Source organism: Corvus moneduloides, chromosome 2, assembly GCF_009650955.1.
Source record: "Corvus moneduloides isolate bCorMon1 chromosome 2, bCorMon1.pri, whole genome shotgun sequence".
In the NCBI taxonomy this organism is placed as follows: domain Eukaryota; kingdom Metazoa; phylum Chordata; class Aves; order Passeriformes; family Corvidae; genus Corvus; species Corvus moneduloides.
In genome coordinates this window covers 41,197,413-41,212,229 of record NC_045477.1, presented here as the reverse complement: position 1 = coordinate 41,212,229, position 14,817 = coordinate 41,197,413, and the positions used below count along the sequence as shown (strand labels likewise).

Here is a 14,817-nt window from a genome sequence, read left to right as displayed (position 1 = left end):
AAGAACTATGGCTTTTAAGACCTGATCTGCACATATTTACACTGACATTTGGCCACTTCTTGAAATTAATCTAATTATTACAGCAGGGAAAAAAAAAGTTTAAATACATCCAGTTATCCCTTCTTGTGCACTTTCGATTAGCAAACAAAGAACTCAGCTGACTCAAAGGAAATGTCTTTACTATGAAACCCTACCCCCTGTATTGCTTGTTTTACCAAGGATTTGTGGGGTTTTTCCATGCATGGTGGTGAGATAGTGGCAAGGGTGAGGACATAGGGAAGAAGAGCAAAGATGATTTTTATATCTGATCATTTTCTAGAAGCAACCAGGTTCTTGCCCAGGTATTTCTGAGCAGAAAGCAGCAGGAAGAAGTCAGCATAAAAAAATTATATCCTTAGAAATCTGAACAGGTCAGCTGAATGACCACCTCATCTAAGATTTACTGTAAAAGAATTAAAAATTTGCAACTTTTTAATAATTCATTCCCCTATTCTTTTCCTAAGTTCACCTGTCCCTATCAACAAAAACAGAACAATTCTCAGTCATCAAATGCCTGGACAGCAGCTGCTCTTTAGGAACCAAAATGTTTCTCTTCCAAAGACAGAAGCATGGAAAATACTTGGAGAAGAGCTTTATTTGGTTCAAGGCAAGGTAGAGGCGGAGGAGTACTGCAGAGGTGGCTTCTGCAAGAAGACACCAGAAGCTGATCTCCTGTCAGACTGATGGTTCCACAAGATCAAATCACAGAATCATAGAATACCAGGTTGGAACGGACCTCAAGAGTCATCTGGTCCAACCTCTTGGCAAAATCACAAATTGATTCTTCTTATTGTTACCTGTTTTATTTTTCATTATGTTTACTTTAAATAAATGCTTTCACAGTAGAAAATTAATCCTAATGGTGATACCTACTTTAATTTACATAGTATCTTCCAGAGACCAAGAGTACCTTTGTAAACAGACACTACAATCCACATCTGGCGGGCAAACCTCTCTTTAACCAACCTGCAATTCAACTAACATCAGTAGTAGGAAAAACTATATGACCGAGGCATTGCAGCACCTTGTATCCTGCCTTGAATATTGAGCTAAAAGAAAAGACTTCTTAAGACGTACAGCATTTCCATACTGTTTTCCCATGTCAGAAATACATTAAGCAAAACACCAGAGTACAGTAACATGTTTAAGCTTTTGTGTCCTGTGAAATACAAGTCTGCATAATTCAGGAGAGGGAAGTGATTTAAATTGATAACTTCTGACTAATCTGGAAAACTACGCTGTAACATAGTTTATAACGTGCTGTGAAATGTATCTTTCTAATGAAAGCTATTTGCACTTCATAGGGTGCCAATGGGAGGTTACATTATTGCCCAACAGTACTTCAATTCCATATTAATATGGAAGAAGGTCAAGTTATTTTTCTTCAGTTTAAATATATACTTCATTGCTACTGCCTTTAAGATGCTGAGACTTTTTCGCCTTTAATGACACACTTGAGGAAGCCGTAGTACTACATAATCAAAAGAGGACCATAACCATTGATTTCATTTAATGATTGATGTTCTCACAGAATATGAGGAAAGATAAAACTTATGAAAAATATTATGCTAGTTTTGTTTTCCCTACTTTTAGAGCTCTTGAAAACTTAAAAGTGAATTTAAAAAGGCATAGAAAAGAGCTACTAAAATGACCAAGAAACCAGAGAACCACTTAGAAGAGAGGATGAGAACAGCTTGTTCAGTCCAGCAAAAGGATGTGATTATTCACCAAGCAAATCCAAGTAAACAACAGTACAGAAATGTTGAGTGAAAGGAAAATTAGCATAAACAAGTTTGAATTTCCAGATTAAATTTATTTTTAATGAGGTACCCAACTCTCAGAGTAACAAGGTTCTAGAACAGCCTTCTAGCAGAAATAGAAAGGATAAAAATTGTTTTTAAAATGGAATTTGACAAGTAGGGATTACATTAGGTAATACTAGCAGGAGACTGGATTTAATAAAGTAAATCCATGTCACCAAATTTCCTTATATTCCAGATTTACTTATAATTACAGTTTTGAGAATATAGGAAAAATAGAAAGACAAAGATATAGCACTGGCTTATTATTCAGTAGGAAGAAAGACTGTATTGTCCTCTGTATTTTTTTTTTCTGCAGAGGATGAATACGAAGTTATTTACTATAACAGGAAACTGCAAATTGCTGTAGCACTTCTGCCCACAAAAACCCAAGAGATCTGGACAAGTTCAGTGATCACAGCATCATATTTTCCATTGTAGTAAAGACAATATTCCTCAAGCAGCTGGTCTCTTATTAATAGAATTCATTTATCTTATTCATAGCAAATGAAGCACATAGTAGACAACAAGCCAACTGGCCCATTAAGAAACAGATTAAATTTGACCTTTTAAAGAAATCAGTTTTAAAATCCTAATTAAAAAAAAAAAATCCACAATATTTTCTTCAAGCAGAGACATCATTTCGTATGGCATTTGAAACTCAAAACTGCTCCTTCAGTAGCCTGACATAATCCAATTACAAAGTTTCTCTAAAGAATACCAGTTTCAGTATTAAGGCTTAAGAACACCCATGTTGAGTCATTCAAGGTCTTTGTTAATACAATAATCATTACTGACAGTATGGAAATTCACCTGCAGGTACTACTGGTTCAAAATGAAACACCATGTGATGGCAAGAAAATAATGCGCTCTGTAACAGTCCACTAGATCCTGGTATTTGTTTTCTTCACATATATTTGGCTAAAGATAATATGATACAGACTGCAGCTGCTTTAAACACTAGAGGAAGCAATTAAGATCCTTCTCTGGCCACCAACCAACTTACTGTTGGTACCTCTGCATAAAAGGCAGAATACTGATGGAATTGTTTTTGAAAGTTACATCCATAATCCACAGATAATGCAGACACCAGCAGAGGTTGCACAGGACCCTGCAAATGCCCATCAGAAGTAACAGAACAGCAATGGAACAGATAACTTCAAAAAAAAAAAAAAAAAAACTAATGGCAATGAGTAACTTCCTTTTAGTGGGAAAAAAGAAAATGTAGTCTCTCACTGCAAATACTAGTTGTAGGACAGGGCTGAAGTAGGTGTGATGACCACACATGTGCTCCATGAAGCTGCTGGTGACTATTGTGAATGCTTACTTACTAAATAAGTGGGAATCTGGGAATACCCCAGAACAACATAGATTATATGGTCTAGTTTAGTTAGCATCACATATTTATGTATACAAAGAGGGCAACATTTTTTAAAATTGGGAATAATATATTTAGGGACTAAGAAATGTAAACTACATCTACATAGATAAAGGAGAACGACTGCTATCAAACTTCAGCAATTACTACTCAATGAACTCAGTCTTGCTTCACTTAGAATCTGGAAAAGACATTGCAAAGACATAATTTCATGAAAATATGTGAGGCTAAGATATCTGGGAAAATGCATGTCTCTGGAAAGATACAAAGGTTTTGGTTTTACATGAAAAAAAATCCCCAAAGAGATAAAAATATCCTAAGTTCTTATGCTGTAATCTTGTCCTTTTTTTTTTTTTTCCAGGCAACTAATCCCCAAAATTTCCCAATGTATAAACAGGTTCATCACTGTACTTTTATAATTAGGTTTAGTAGAGACGAGAATCATCCCTGAAAACCCTGAAATACACCAAGCAACTTAATACAGTCTTTCTTTGTGTGAAATTTCTATAAAACCTTGGTAAATAACACCCCCTTGCAACCCTTGCAAAAGACAGTATTTCTATCTTGTTTCTCCTTGTGTCAAGTAGTAAAATAAAACTAACAACTGCTACTAAATTACAAAATCCTAAAGATATCTGCTAAACCTTATTTACATTACATGTATATATAACACCATAGCTCTGCATTACTGTTTGTATCATACTAAGACTTGAAAAAGTATAGTATTACTTAAAACAGCTGTAAACCTACTGAACTTTCAACCACTTAACCCAAAACTTAGGCAGTTCTCATCTGAACTATATAAGTGAACTTGATAGGACTTACAATGGAGAGGGCCTCAAAAATCAGAGGGAGAAACAGAATGCTTCTGCACACAATGAGCCATAAGATCACCTGTACACGATGCATGTCACTTTTCTGGATTGTTTAATACAGTATTCATTAACTTTGGCAAGTCAGTAGTCCTATCACGGAAATTAAAAGCATATAAGTAGTTCTGTAATGGAATTTCCTATATAATCTATAGGACAACACCCTAGACTAGGTTGCTTTTTCAGAAGACAACTACAAAGAAATTTTAAAGTACATGACTGGGAAAAAGTACAGAAAAAAAATAGACCTGATGCTTTCATTGAAAACAACTTGCAATCAACAAGAAGGAAAAATATCAATTCTGCCTTAGGAGTCATTCTACAGCTGGACCTCACAATGTGAAGCATTTAGGAATATGCACTTTAAACACGCACCTGAAAGATCTATTAAATTAGGTGACTGAATAACTTATGAAATCAACTGTTACCTAATAATCAAGAAGGTCAGTTGTAACAGGAAACCATTTTTTCTAAAAAGTTTTTTACCCTCTTAATTCCAAAGTTAACAACAAAAATCCTCTTCTGAGTGCACTAAAAAACTGTATTTGCTTATATATATGCTTCTACTTAAATGTGCCTATACACAGGGCTAAATCTCTGTCAAAAGAAAAATTTTTAATATAATAGGAAAGTCTATTATATTCATAAACTAAATCTTTCAAGAGATACTAATGCATTTAGTACTTCAGCTGATTTGAAAAAGGAAGTGTATTCCATCGCTATAAATACTAATTGTAGGACAAGGCTGAAGTAGGCATAATGGGCATATGGATGGGATGCTAACACCCAGCTAAACTGAAACATATCATCTATGTTGTTCTGGGCTACTCACAGGGTCCTGCTTATTTAGAAAGACAATGAAACACTGCAAAAAAATGCTAGGAAAAAGCTGCTGATGATTTTATATCAATCCTAGCTTTATCAGTTCCCACTGCATTCACAACAATCAACTGCTGCTTCATGGAACACAGTATTACAGCTCTGCATGCTACTTTGGAAACCAGCACTCTCCAGAATTAACGCAGCAAAACCACATCAAAATAAAGTCTGACTCATTTTGGGACCACTCCAAATAAAATGCAATATATTTGCATACTACACTGAGCCTATTTGTTCTACCTTCAATTTATGTGGAATCTGTCAGGTATTTATAAACATTGCATTATTACAGTATCTTCAATACTTGATTGTGCAAATATTAATATTTTGGAACATTTGTAATACAGAAGTTCAATTCTACCTGAAAAACCATGCACATGCTGTCATTTCATTTAACGGAACTTACATTTAGCAACCTTTAAAATATTATTGTGTTTTCTAACTGCATTAAGTCAATTTCACTGTCTCTTCTCTATGAATGGTCAGGGATGACATGTTCCAAAACTCATTTCCATTGAAGCTCTGCAGCACAGTCCAGATTTGTTTACCCCATCAGAACTGATCCTACAAAATGATGTGTAAATAAAAATCCTAGATCACCTAGACATAAAACATGGTAAACAATGCCTGTTTTGCTTCTGGGCTTGTAGGTTATTAAATATTCAAAAATCAAATCAGAGTTATCACTAAACTCAACTACTTCACAGTTTGATTTTCAAACACAGTTAAAGAAATTAAAAAAACCGAAGGCTGGCATAAGTATTCCACACTTCACTGACTTTAAAGGTGAGTAGGAGTAGCTAATTTGCTTAAACAAATAAAATTTCTGTGCTCTAGAAATATACAATAGTGTTACTTGCTGTAACAGGTACACTGTTCTTGCAGCATCTACAACAGTCTGCAGAGAATAAGCTCAGGATTTCTAGTTTGTTGAGAAAAATCCAGACATTTCCCCAGTGGCCCTAACATGGGAATTAAGGCAATATTCTATAGAAGGCACAGTCATGAAATTAAGGGATTTGAAATGAACAAAAGGACAAAGATTTCCTACTATACCAGAACAGACTTTATTTTTCTAAGGGTAAAAGACACACAACATTCTAGATCTGTATACAGGATACAATAAGCATTGTGTCAAATAGAATAACATTTAAACGACAAGTTTTAAAAATCATGAGAACTTACAAATGAAGTAGTCATTACTTAAGAGAGAAATATTGTTCTAAATCCTGCAAGGACTCCTAAGCGTTCTCCCCAAAACGAATGGGATTACTCACTTCAGAATGAGGGTTCAAATTACTTCTCAAATACAGTATTTTTTCTACTGCAATCTGTCTTTGACACTCATTAAAGGCTTGGGTTGGAAGGGACCTTAAAGATCATCAAGTTCCAAACCCCCTGCCATGGGCCAGGACACCTCCCTCTAGACCAGGTTGCTCAATGCTCACCCAACCTGGCCTTGAACTTTTCCAGGGATGAGGCATCCACAGTTTCTCTGGGCAACCTGTTACAGAGCCTCACTACACTCACAGCAAAGACTTTCTTTCTAATATCCAATCTAAACCTACCCACTCCGTTTAAAGCCATTACCCATTGGCCTGTTCACTGCATATCCTTGTAAAAAGTCCTTCTCTGGCTCTTGTATGCCCCCCTTTAGCTACTGGAAAGCTGGGAAATTTTTCCCAGAGCCTTCTCTTCTCCAGGCTTAACAGCCTCAAACTCTCAGCCTGTCTTCAGATAGCCTAAGAAGAAAGTTGTGTTTGTTCATATTTGATCTGGAACCTAAAGTGGTCAGTTCTCACTGCTAGTCAAGGTCAAAAAAAGTACTGATGTGGTATCCTAATCTGTCATTACTATTTGTGCACGCTATTTTATAGGACCAGGTTTGTAATAGTAAGTTTTTACTACTTAAAACAAGCTCAGACTTTCTGTTACACGAAGAAAGCTTCTTAGCAACAAGAAAGGCTTAAAGTACAACTACAACTTTTTTGCCTGAAAAAAAAAAATGTACCAATGAGTTTTTAGAGATATAGACAGACTGATACACACACACATAAGCACTATTTCTGTGTAATCGGTCATCTCACATCCTGTGGGCATGGGTCCAGGAATTTATTAAATCCAGTATAAACTCACATAAGATACTAGGCTTGTACCCAGATACTCACTAAAACTTTGATGTGTGCAGAAATACATGCACTTATATGAAAAAAAACTCTCAAAAAGACAGGAGCTGCTTTATGTAAATGCAATGCTGTAAATACACGGTTGATGCATGAACAAGTACAATTCAATCCTACTGTTGGGCAAATAAAATCCTCACAATTTTTTACCTCCTAGGTAAGGACACAATCTTTGGGTTTAGACTCCAGGTTAGAAACAGTTCTTAAGAGTTCTTAAGAGCTACAGAACTCAGAGTAACACCTGTCCCCTGTCCACATAACAAACGGTACTGCTACCCCTAACCCAACAAAAACCAGCACACCATGTCAATGTGGCAGATGTTTTTAAGGATTAAAGCGATTCTTTCCTTTGACTGTCTCACCTTGCAAAAAGAGATGCTGTAAGTTACTTCTCTGCTCTCCATGAAAACTTTGGGCAACAGGTGACTTAAAGTCTAGTTTTATCTCTTAAAGTCAAAGGTGACTTAAAGACAAGTAGATGGCAAGGTTTACAGGACGGGAGGACAAACCGAGTCTAGTGACGCTCCTGGGCAACTCCTAGCTTTCACTGTATGATCTTCAGAGCATGACTGCCGTTTTCACGCCCCAGAAAGCTGTCACTGCTCAACTCACAGACTTTTAAAAGCACTACACTGTTCGTGTTTATCTCTGCTCTCAGAACCTTTCAAAATACATAAAAGTTAATCTACCACACGAAGACGCGTGAGTATGGGGGGGGAAAGACAGAAACACTCCGTATAAATTCACTTCATTATCTTGCTTTGCCCACTTATTACGGACATCTTCGTTATCTGAAGACACGCAACTAGCAGCCGGCGTGCCGGAAGAGACCCCGCCGCAATACTCCACGCCTGGTCCGTACCGTACAGTGATCTGCACCGCAACTTTCCGCCCCAGCCCCGACCCCGGGCTCTGCCCGCATCCCCAGGCGGGACCACCTGGCCGGTCCGCGCCCCGGCGGCGCCCCCGCGCTGCCCGCGGTCCCGGCGGGGAGGGCGCGGCCGGGCCCCCGGGCCGGGGCAGGGCCCGCGCCTCCCCCGCTCCCCGGGGACACCCACCCGGGCCCGCCGCAGGCGAGGCGAGGCACAGCAGCGGGGAGCGAGAAAGGGAGGGCGCGGGGCAGAGAAAGTTGAGGAAGCGCCTTTCGGCGGCTGCCGGCAGGGGAGCCCGCGCCCGGCGCCCATTCAAACAAAAGAAGCCCCTTCTCCTGCCAGCCACCCCGGTCCCGCCGCCCGACTCACTTCGCAGGGCCCCGATGAGGAGGCTGCCGTCCTTAATCAGCTCCTTGATGAATTTGTTCGTCCTCTCCAGCTCGATCTCGTGACACTTGAGGCGCTCCCTGAAATCCGGGCTGTCCAAGTAGGAGTCACTGAACTCCAGCGTGGGCAGCCCCATGGCAGCGGTGGCGGCCGCAGCCCCCCGGCCGGCGGCGGAGGGAGGGAGAGAGGAACGAAAGGAGGGCCGCGCCGAGAGACGGCGCCGAGGGGAAAGCGGGGGAGCGGCGAGGCGAGGCGCGGCTGCCGCCTTCCCGGAGAGGCTCCCGACCCGCCGCACCGGCCCGCTGGCAGCGGAGGCGGCGCGCTCCGGCCGCTGTCACCCAGCTACATTGCTGCCCGCGGAGCACCGCGGGCTCCCAGCGCCGCCGCCCCTCCGCCGCTTCCGGCAGCGCTCACTCTTCCTCCCTGCCCGGCGCTAACTCCAGTGCGAACCTCCCCCGGCCCGGCCGAGGAATCCCTCCTCCTCCTCCCGGCGCGGCATGCTCACATGCCGGGGACGCGGCCCGGCAGTGCCCGCCCCTCGCTCGCCGCCCCTCCGCGCTCTGCCCTCCAGCGGCGGCCCGGCCCGGGGCGAGGTGGAGGGTCTGCGCGGCTCTGTGAGAGCCGGAGGTCGCCTGCTCCTTTTCCACGGGCTTTGGGACGCCCAGAGCAAAGTCGGGAAGGAGGATCCACCACCGGGGCACGGAGGCTCGGGGCCATTGCAGAGGGTGCGCTGCAAGGAGGCCGGTTTGTGTCGGGGTGAAGCGGGGGGAGCGGCCGCGCTGCTGGGGCAGGACCGCTGCCAGCCCGGGGGCTCCTGCATCAGCTGGAGGAGCCGCGGGAGCCGGGGCCGGAGGCGGCCAGGCCGAGCGGGCCTGCTCTGGCAGCGGATCCTCCTGGCACCCAGCGTGGCCCCGGCCAGCCTGCCCCGTGTGCGTGTTCGGCCTGCGGCGGGGCAGCGCTCCGAGAGACGGGCAGAGACAAAAGATGGGAACATCCATGTTCTGCCATGGCACTTGGTTGCTATGAAGGGGATACAGCTGAGCCAAATCCATCCTAAAGATGAGCGTCAGGAAACTGCAAGCATGGTTTCTACAGCGAAGTTGGGTTCTTACAAGTATGTGGGCAGGCTTATCACAGTAAACAGAAACATTTTGGTTGATTCTCTCTCGTATGTTTATCTGGAGTGGTTTATCCAGGCATACCGTGTATGTAAGTATGTGTACAAATGTGCATACTGGATTTGAGGAGACCTCTCTCGACATCTTCAAGTCGGCAATAACTCAGTTGGAAACAACCATCAAGGCATGGCCATGAAGCAATTGTGCTTCAAGACAGCCCACCACTTGCCAAAAATAGCTTTCAAGAAGACAGCCATGCATACAGTCCTACCAAGTCATTCAGTCTCCATGTTTACACAGTTGAATATGAAAGTGGGGCAAGGCTCAAAGCTCCTGCATGTGGTAATTCCTTGATATAATTTGTTTTTCACACTTCTCAACTGTTCATCAATGCTTACTTCTTTGTAATCACAATAGATTTTTGTGAGTGTCAAAAATGCAGAAGAAACACTGCAATTTCTAGTAATACAGCCTGCAGAATTTGTTGAAGTGAAAAAGTAATAATTCTGTTTTTACAAGGCTGAGACTTCCTCAGGACAGTATCAGAGTTAGCTGTCAATGTTGATACTAATAGACCTATTGAAGTCTCTTTTAATTCACAGGGATCACGGAACTCTGCTCCTTAACATGTTTCCTATTTTTTGGATAATAGGAGGAATAAGACTGAAAAGGGCTGCTTACTTCCATGCTTTTGCAGGCAGTAGCATGCAATTTCACTTGTAGACTAATAAACTTCATATAAAATCCAGTTGAACTACTGGAAGGATGTTCCAAATCGATCTTTTTTTTGACTTTTAAAAACCTAATTTTCAGTCTACATATATTCACAGAGTCATTTTAGGCACAGTTGTTCACCCTTCAGTGTCATCTGCACCTGAAAACATTCTTTGTCTTCTACTGTGTTTATTCTTTGATGTAGTTTTAGAATGCAATAATGTCATCTCTAACTCTTCCATACAATACCTAAAATAAATCAAAGCTTTCTGTCATAAAATAAAATATTAATTTCCTTCTTTATTCTTGTTGTTCTTGTCTAGATCTCTAAGTTTGATTTGATCCTACTTCATCATGGTTTACTGAAATTATATGCAAGACCTTGTTCAGTCACATTAATGACTGTTACTGAACTAAACACCTTTGATGAAGATTGCATTTGTCTATTTCACAGCAAAATTACTACTGTACTTCACTAAATCTCTTAGATCTTTCTTTTTTCTGCCTTCAACTAGCAGATTCCAAAGTGAAAACAAATACTAGTTGGTCCCAAAAACATGTACTTAGCATTTTAGTTCAAAGCAGTTATACTGGTAATCAGGACGACTAATTTTTACTAATGTTCTCATCTTCAGAGTTCCATAAGCACATTGCTGATTTTGGTGTCAAGATCACAATTGGAAATATTAATGAGACCAATACTAATAGCATATTCCCTCCATGTAACTTACCAATATCCATTTAACTGGTTCCATGTTTCTCAGAATAATCCATATCTTTCTCAGCCAAACTGAGAGTTTCTCAACATACAGTGTATCAAAGGTCATGTAAAACTTCTACTAGTTCACATGTACTGCTGTTCCCTTTTCTCAGCAAAAACCTTTCTTTTTAAGGAAATAGATTTGTTAAGAATTGTCTTTGCTTCATAAAGCAGTATGTGGCCAAATGAACACCCAACCCTGCATTATCTTCCACCAGCAAAGTTTTGTAGTTAACCTGTTGTCTTGGGGTGACTTTATGATGTGTCCCCTATCGCTGCTCTATGCCCAGAAATTAATTGTGTGCCTTTAAACTGAACCTGAGAAAGGGGAGAGGAAAAAACCAAGTGAACTTTTCAAAGCAGTTGTTCAGGGACACAGATACACACTCCTCTGCTTCTGCAGAAGAGGGGTGGTTGTAACCTGCCTTCTATCAGAGGATATTTTTCCTCCAAATTTGTCCAAACCGGCACACCTGTGAGCATTTATGGCTGCATCTGGAGGAGGATCTGGTAAATGGGGGATCTGGCACGCTTTCAGAGTTCAACAAAAAAGTCTTGATGGTAAGATAAGTCTTAGGGTGTGTTCTGTGTTGGAGTTAGGTGGGACCTTGTAATTTGTTGCTTTCTAAAGAGAACAAGGTATTTGAAGAAGTGTTTGGGGAATGTAGAGGCCCGAACTTTATAGTGAGCAGGATCGAACTGTATTTGGTTTGATTTCTTTTCTTTCCCTTAGAAGATTCTAGCACAGTGCCCTGATAGAAACAGTAGGTTTCATAACTTGAAAAGATGGGAGAAACTGGGGAGAAGCCTAAACTTTCCAAAATAGCATCTTTCTTGTAAGCTAATAGTATGCTAGAAGAGGGTGAACCATATTGAAATACAATTTAGACACCTAAGTAGGTAGAAGCACCAGTCCTTCAAGTAGAAGGCTCTAGTAAATGAGTTAGCCTGATGTTATTACTAGCTGTGAAGAGATGAATGAAAAATGAGACACCTTTTTTTTTTGAACCCCAGGGATCTTTGTTCAGTTTCATCAACTTCTATGTTTGTTATTCTAAGCTTATTCTGATATCTTACATGCTAATGAGGTCAGATCAATTATTGTGGATTTCTCCTTCATCTTAAATGTAAACACTGAACTGTAATTTCCAGTCAGTGGCCCTAGTCTGACTCTAGAGGATACCTCAGGCTTATTTCTAGGTAGCCTGGGAAGAGGAAAGGAGAAGCGTGTCTTGGTACTGCTTACAGCAACACGTCCCCTACTCGTAGTGTGAGGAGATGGCTGCACATGCAGTCCCCAACATTTATGGCTCTATCCTGCTCTATTAGGTGCTATTAATCTAGCAGTTAATGCAGACAAGGACCATGAGTGTCTCCTATCTGCTGGGGAATATTTTAGAATAGAGACTCTGCCAACTTCCTTGTTATTTCTTCTGCCTCTATGTACACAATTATGGGAAAATTACTTATAGAGCTTTGTAGCATTGCTCCGTCTTCTGAAAATTGCTGCTTTCCCTTGAGAGACTGTGGGGTTATAGGCAGAAAATACAAGTCCTCTTTAACTGCTCAAATGTACAAGATTGACTCTGTATCTATCTAGCATAGAAAATATTAATAGAATAGAAAACCCCACTCAAGCAACTGTTTACAGAGTATTTGAATTTGTTTTAGTTCTCTAAAGAGCTTGTTTTACTTAAGTTTCCCACTGGTTTCTTCTTGGGAATTGCCAAGATTCCCAGAAACTCGCTAGGGTAAAATCTATTAAAAGTTTCAGTTTCTCCTTATTAGTTTAAGATACTACCTGCTAAGCTTATATTGGTGAACAGTGTTGAATTAAAAAAAAAAATTAAAATTAATGAAAATTAACGAGGAATGTAGGTCTAAGTTTTGTAATTCCTTACATGTATAAACTGAAAGTAATACTAGTCTCTGTCTGGAATACCGTCTCATGTTGTTAACTGACTGTTAAATGACATAGCTGCCAGTGTGTTCTGTTTGTTTTGCTGGTTTGGGTATTTTCACAGCAAGTTAACATTGTCAGAGGAGGAGAGTAGCTAGACAAAATCATAGTTTGGAAACCATGCCTTGTAATTTAGTATGTACAGACCACATTATCCTGAAATATTGGTCTCTGTGCACAAAGGTCAACTCACATGTGCATTCCTATCAGTGTTTCAGATTGTCATCAATAATTACAGATTGGTAAACTTCCTCGAGAAAAATTTAGTGTTTTTAATACATGAGCTAGCTCCAAGTGGTTTGGAGAAGCTTCAAACAGCGAAGTTCAAAGCTGAAATTAAAAATCATGTTTAGTAACTCTTATGCTGTGTTTGCTTAAGCCTCCTGGGTACTTCTGGCTTGAAGCTGAATATTCCCTAACTGGCTGTGGTTCTGCCTTCTGGTATGCTCAAAATAGCATTTACCTCAAGAATTAGGTGCCTGACACCACGTGAGTTACAGACACTTGAAACAAGCAGCTCCCTGCTCTCAGATGGCATGGATAGAGTACCTGTGACTGAGCAGATGAAGGCTACTCAGCATTCTATGGGAAGTAGTAGATGTGGCAGCTTAAAAATCACAGCAAAGTAAGGGGGACTGCTTTATGTATCCTAGTACCTAAAGTATTAGCCAACAGAGTAGGAGAGCTGAATGTTAGGTACTTGCAGTCTTGGTTCACAGCATTATCTCTAGAAGGGGGAAACTTCAGATCACACTTTGCATTGCATTTCTTCTTGAAGCTTTTGGGAGTTCCACTCAGCATGAAAAATCTTTGAAACACTCTCCATGTCTATATATGGTAGAGAAGTACTCCATTCTTTAACTTTGGAAGCAAAGCATCTGAAAGGTAGTAGATGTATCATCTTAATTGAAATTTGATTCATGTATTCTTTGGTTTGATTCTGTTATAGCCACTTGCCCGTGTTTTTCTGAAAGTAACTTTGATACGTTAATTGATTATAGTTTATTTAAGTAAGTAAACAATGGGACTGTGAAAATCATCATCAAGGTGAACATCAAGAAATTCAATTTTCACATCATTATCCACAATTATTCTTTCCTATCCAGCATCCGGTTCCCTAAGTGGATGACTTCCTTACTAGCCTTGTCACTTGTATCACTTTGAACATGAAAGAAGAAACGGGCTATAGCAGATGTAAGCAAATTCTGGTCCTGCCCTTAGTCAGCTGACTGCAAGTTTGTGCCAGATAAGAACTGGGTGGTTATGTGGTCTAGATGAGCAGCTAAAAGGCAGGGTATATTCAGCTCAGCCCTGTGCTACACCTTTGCACGATGTTTGGATCAGACTGGGTGTCTGTGCTTACTGCAGACTGTATAGACATCGAGAAACAGGAACAACAGAAGGTACCTGAAGGAAGCTCAGTCACTTTGGAAGACTGTGGTAGAAAGGATGCCACAGAAAGCTTAGCAAGAGAAGGAAAGTGGACAGACATCTCTGCTGTCTGCTTTATCATGTGTACCTCTACTGCATGGAAACTAGATAGATGCCAATTGCAGCCATGCTGTGTAGTGGAAACAGACCTCAGGAGACAGCAACTGGTGGAAGAGTCACACGTAAAGTCTTTGCTATGCTTCTTGGGTTTTCAGGAGTCGAATCAGAACTATGAATACAGGGCAATGAGATGGCATCATTTTCGCCAGCTAATCGTTAATAGTATGATTTGCAGGTAGGAAAGGACTCTAAAGGAATTCCTGACATATCTTCATACCTCACTGTAAATTTGAAGTAGTAATTGTAATCTGCATCCTGTGCACTCAGTGGAAGAAGATACTAGTTTATCACTGCTATGTCTTTCT

The 14,817-nt window shown here is 40.8% G+C and overlaps 1 protein-coding gene across 2 annotated transcripts in view; it reads right to left on the bottom strand.

The window, feature by feature from the left end:
* Nucleotides 1–8,846, bottom strand: part of ARHGAP42 (Rho GTPase activating protein 42) — a 148,594-nt gene extending 139,748 nt beyond the window's left edge. For both annotated transcript variants that reach the window (XM_032099230.1, XM_032099231.1), the window contains exon 1: nt 8,392–8,846. In XM_032099230.1, the coding sequence (XP_031955121.1) occupies nt 8,392–8,545 (154 nt within the window). In that variant the 5' untranslated portion in view covers nt 8,546–8,846. The remainder of the gene's footprint in view (nt 1–8,391) is intronic.
* Between the last annotated feature and the right edge of the window lie 5,971 nt (nt 8,847–14,817).